General features: G+C 35.4%; 1 protein-coding gene across 1 annotated transcript in view; it reads right to left on the reverse strand.

Moving 5' to 3' along the window:
• SND1 (staphylococcal nuclease and tudor domain containing 1) overlaps window positions 1–6,000 on the reverse strand; it is a gene marked incomplete in the record, with an annotated part of 3,811,866 nt that overhangs the window by 3,090,617 nt on the left and 715,249 nt on the right. Inside the window, 1 exon segment of the mRNA XM_044088623.1 lies at window positions 3,044–3,133. Coding sequence (XP_043944558.1) covers window positions 3,044–3,133 — 90 coding nt within the window.

Raw genomic sequence — 6,000 nt, forward strand, 5'->3', positions numbered from 1 at the left:
AGTGGGAGAACAAATGCAGAGCGAGTTAGTCACCTTAAACAATAATGTCAATAGTCTGAATAAAGCAGAGAAAGCCCACCTTCCTTTATATACACTCAGTGTCATTAAATAACTCTCAGTTTAACAGTACAGTGATAGCTCAGGAAACAAACTAAAGCCTTGATTCATCTCAGTAGATGAAGCCATACTAGGATTATTTTCTAAATTCCATCAAAGTAATAAGCAATAATGCACATATACACCCTGTCTCCACTACTTGCTCGTCTTTAATGCAGTGCACATACACTGAAAAACAATTCAGAGATTGGGAGACCCCTGGCAGTAGCTCAGAATAGTAGTACCTCAAATCAAGTTGGCTACTTCTGGCAGCAGCCTTTGGGGAGTGCACTATTTTTTCAACAAGAAACATTTATTGAATTATCACTTATGACATGGGCAATCATACACATATGAAAACAAACAATACTGACCTATTCAGTTGCAAACAGACATCACATATAATCTACACAGTCACTGTCAATAAGATATTACATAGCTTATTCAGTTCTGTTCTCTTAAACCCTAATTCCTCCTTCAAAACATTCTGCATGTATTGTTCCCACAACTCCCATTTTTTCCTACGTAATTTGCTCTTGCCCTCTTCTGAAGATCTCACTTCGTTATTTTAGCTCTCATTATATTCACTACTTCTAGTACAGTGGGCTTAGACTGATAACCACTTTCTACTAATTGCTTTTTTGGCAACCACCAGAATTAAACTCAGCAAGGCCTTACTATGTCTAGACAATTCCTATTCTGTGCCACACAGCTCAAGAAAATATCCTCAGTCATACCAATTTGCTCACTGGGTATTTCTGAGAGAGTACTCTGTAGGAAATTTAAAGTCTGCCAACTCATTACAGTACAAAAACTATGTTCCCAATTACCTCTTTTGTATCCAACACACCACCACAATCTGCAACCTACCAGACGAAAATTCTTTAGAGTCTGCCGGGGTACAAAAAACTATGCAAACAATTTTCAAGCAAAACCTTAAATCTTCTAGACTTTACTGCACATTTGGGAGCCATACATGTACCCTACCATTGTTTCTTTGTCAACTTCTTATCCAATCTCTCTTCCCAGTCCTTTCTAACCTCCTCTGATCGATTCCTATAGCTATCATGCAATATTTTTAAGCCCTGCTAATTATCCCTTTAACAGCTTCTGTTCTGGATTCTACTAAAAACCCAGGCATACACTACTGTTGAGTATCAGTTCAACTCTAATCATTTCACTGACCATTATATCTCTGCAAACTGCAAAGGAAAAAAGATATGCTGCTGCTATCAGACCACAGCAGCAAGATATCAGTGTCCACAATATTCCTAAATCAAGGAAACTGAAGAGTACCATTTTTATTAGTCTATCTTCGAGAGATGTAATAAAAAATACACAACTTAACTTCTAAACTTTAGAAACGTTTGATTACAAAACTAAATTAAAAGTGAAATATTGGAATCAAATTACAGGTAATACATCACAATTTAATTTTCATAGCAAAACACAATTGCTTTCCTCTGTTAAACATACTTCATGGTCTCAGTTTTGCCATATTTTTACTTGGAAACTCCTCCACAGGGCTTTAACTCCTAACTTGTTAAAATAAAAAGAAACACAATCATGTGTTGGAGAGGTTTATGAAACTGAAACGCTGACTGCTTTCATATATTTTATGAACATCCTTGTTTTCACTTTGGTCAAAGATAAAAGGATTCTTGCAAGCACTATATTCTGATAATTTTACTTTATCAATAATTATAGTACTTTTTAATGTAATAGATAAAAACGGAAAGATGAATGTGAATCATAGTATTATTAGGTCCAAAAAGGCTGTTGCGAGGAAAAGCATTAAAGAAACAGAAATTATCTACTCCTCCATCATTTTAAGATTTTGTCGCATTCCTAAAAGAAACCAAAGAAAAAGAACCAAGAATACATCCTAACACACACTAATAATCCTTGGATTAAGTTATTTCACTAGGATCATAGGTTAGTACTAGGCTAACTGCCCTTGCGAGCCATTTTAAGCCTAGCCAATTATCCCTTGTGAAATTCAAACCCTGCACCTTGTGTTTGTAAGGCAAACACCGTAACCATTAGGCCACCCCCCCAACCCGTATTTGATCTATACTTGGGAAACATGATTATTTATGACTGAAGGAACAAATGAAACAAGAAAATTTTGGAGCTCGAATATAAATATCTAATATCAGGCCTCTGTAAATATTGTACATAGTTCAATATGTTAGCCAGAACTTATTGTAATATTTATAATTTTACTTATTTGATTATCTGTCATTTACCCAATAAAAAATAAAAACAAAACTGATGCAAATCAAACAGTAAAAATCCATTTAGAAACCTTTAATTTTAAGAGGCAAAAAGGTGGACTTGAAAATAAACATCAGCCTACTTAACCTCTGTGATGATGATGAGGGGATTACCACCTGAAGACAGACTCCCATAGTATCTGGATTCTGTTTCTATAGAAGCACTGTAGTTTTTTATTCTTCTGTTAATCCCAAGCACTGTCAATAGCTTCCAGAGGTACTTGGGAGGTCTGGGTCAGGTTAAATGATGTGTCCAGACTTGCAGTATGTAGCTTAAAGTCAGTAAAAAAAAAAAATCTAACTTAGGTGCATAAGATCACATAACAACACTCACTCACAGCATTTTGTTCAAACCTGTAGACCTGTGTCTTCACATAGCAGCTGCCCTCACCACAATATCTGCTACATGCTCACTATCCAAAACAAAATAACTTGGTATGAAAAAATAAAACGTCTAGCTACTTAAACAAGAAACTACCTTTCACTTCCTCTACAATTTCCTTAACTACATGCTCATTAGCATGGAATAGCATGCCACAAAATGAACACCATGTACCACCACCAGCTTTCCCTGTATGCGTAGTGCAATATATTTCAGACATTCACACATGCATACTAGAACAGGCATTCTGAAGTGGCAACTTCAGGGCTTTGAAGACAAAAAATCTTACCTTCTTTCCAATCAGTTTTTTCCTTAAGAATTCTCTAGCTTCAAACATGTACGGAATGTCATAGAGGGGACGTAGTTTTCTGTTCTTGTCCTAGAAATAAAATGGACAAAGGCATAAATACGAAAAGACTCCAGCAGTATTCACAGAAGGACTAGATGCTCTATGCATACCACAACAAAATATTACAATTCAATCAAGTACAGTGTTCCCCAGACTTACACAAACTTGAAAATATAAATTACCACCAAGAACAGAATTCATCAGTTAAAGAAAACAAACAGTGGCCTTATCATTTTGTTGTTAATAATTTGGTAAAGAATTAAAGAATCTTTTTAATGTGAACAAGCAGGCAAACGCCATTAAAAGAGAAAAACCCTTTTATTTTACGGATACCACAGGAGGAAGGGCAATGCTGGGGATGCAATTAACGTAATGAATACCATATCTGACAAAAATACACTGGGACAAATTCAACCTGCAGAAGCAATGAAATGTGAGACACAGGATGCAAATAAAAGCACAGCACTACCTATATACTGTCTACACCTGTGCACATATATATCTCTGTTAAAAGGCTTACAACTCCAAATGCCAATAAGTTAAGAATTTTACTAAAGAAAGAAAACAAAACTAACATTATGGCTTAAAGCCCTAAATCTTATCCAAGCTATAAAAGGAAGTGGCAATCAGGACTGCCTAGGAGGCACGTCAGATAAATGCTCACCCCTTCTCGTGTACTTTGTCTTCACACCTTTTCACAAAGTAAGCTGTTATAATCGGAGCACAAGTTCTACCAGTCAATATCTGCAGGTCATAATATACTACATTCTAAATCTTCACATACTCTCATTTTTCAGCTTTAATAAGAACCAAAACCACTGACTAAAAATAGAGAAAATTTCACCAGTTCTGCTGTCTTAGGGATTTTATAATCATTAAAGACACTAGATGTTTTACTGTTAACAGAAACAAACTTTCAAGAACCAGCCAGAGATATTAGACTGTACAAGTGGAAACCTTTCTCTTCCAAGTCATGGAGACAGTGAGACTTCATAATGCTGGTAATGACCACTGGAAAAAGTTGAACAGAATAGTAGCAGCTGGCATGCTTGTGTGTGCATCACGGGTGCAGTCGTTATGTACAAACCAAGCTGTTAGATGTACTGCATGAGAGGACAGACCACTGAAAGAAGTCTTCTCTCAAATAATGACAGACCTCTTATCTCAAAGAGACCCTCCACACCATTAAAGACAATAGCATATATGATACTGCCAAGCAGCGCCACAATCATTCTTTTAAAAATGCAATGGTGCAGGTGGAAGTAGTAGGTAACCGAAGAATGCATGTGTGTGTGTGTGTGTGTGTGTGTGTGTGTGTGTGTGTGTGTGTGTGTGTGTGTGTGTGTGTGTGTATATATATATATATATATATATATTTATATGTATGTGTGTGTGTGTGTGTGTATATATATATATATATATATATATATATATATATATATATATATATATACACACACACAATATATATTTATATGTATGTATGTGTATATATATATATAAAAATATAAATTTATATGTGTGAGTGTGTGTGTGTAGAGCTAAGATATTTCGAAAATCCATGACACCGAATACCAAAATACCGAGACCAGAAAGGCAAAAAGTGAAAACACAGAAGATTAAAATAGTGAAACACCCATTAAATTCCTGCTGCAAAGGTGTAAACAGGATTTTATTACTATTAAGATGTACGTTGCTCCAAGGGAAAAAAAAAAAAAAAGGCTAATGTTACATTACAACTTCCAGTTAAGTATTAGAGAGATGTATACTAGTATAAAGCCTGACAAAAGTAAGTCTTACTCAAATAAGTGTGTACCATAAGTACTACGTTATTTATATTTACAAGGGAGATTCTGCTGCACTTCAGACATACAGCAGGATGGTGTGATGAAACAACCAAAATATATCCACAACTTCCAAAACAAATTTATTCTCTCTCTCATGATGGTGCGGAACGGTATATTTATAGTTTTCTTCAATGTAATGTAAACTCACAGTTGATATATTTAATTAGCAGGGGGTATGGGGCTGCAGGGGGGCTTGCCAACCTGCTTTAATGTAGAGAAGTAGACAATTTTAATTTGTTGGTGTATGTTTGGATATATACACATACAAAATATAAATCTATATATACATATATACACACACACACATATAGGATATACACATACATGCACATCCAAACCAAAGGGTACAAAGGTCACACAGACAAACCATTCGGTAACTAAAATACAACAAGACCACTGACAAAACAGACTAAGAATACCAAAATAATAAAATTTATTGTCAGCAGAAACACAGTTCAACACTCCACCAGTGTGCCGCAGCGATCATCAATCGAATCAGAGAGATCAAAAAATGCAGCAAAACTTTTGGCTTTTCCCATTCCTATTTCTAACGAAATGTCCAAAATTAGAAACATTTTATTAAACAATTGGAAGGTTGTTCTGGGTAATAGGGATTTAAGTTCCATTATAGGTAAGAATCCACTATTCACGTACAAAAAAACAGTTAACATCAAAAGTCTTTTAGAGAGACCTAAGGTGTCTGAAGCAGAAGTTGTTAGAGAAGGGACATTCCCATGTAATCTATGTAAACAATGCAGGTTCATTTCAGGCAGCAACATCATACACCTGAAAGGCATAAACAAAACTATTTACACCAAGGGCCATTATACTTGTAATACACAGTGTGTAGTGTACATTAGTGTATGTGACACATGTGGACACTTTTACATAGGTAAAACCCTTAGAACACTCAAAAAGCGGATTTATGAACATCACATGGCAATAGAATGTCATGAAGCTATGTGGCAGATTTTGCTAAAAGCGGATGAGCCCCCAGGGCTAAATGATGTCATAAACATTAAATGTTTCTTACAAGCTCAAAAACGTTTT

The sequence above is a fragment of the Protopterus annectens genome, chromosome 11.part0 (genome assembly GCF_019279795.1).
Source record: "Protopterus annectens isolate FY-2018-M chromosome 11.part0, PAN1.0, whole genome shotgun sequence".
Taxonomy (NCBI): Eukaryota; Metazoa; Chordata; order Ceratodontiformes; family Protopteridae; genus Protopterus; species Protopterus annectens.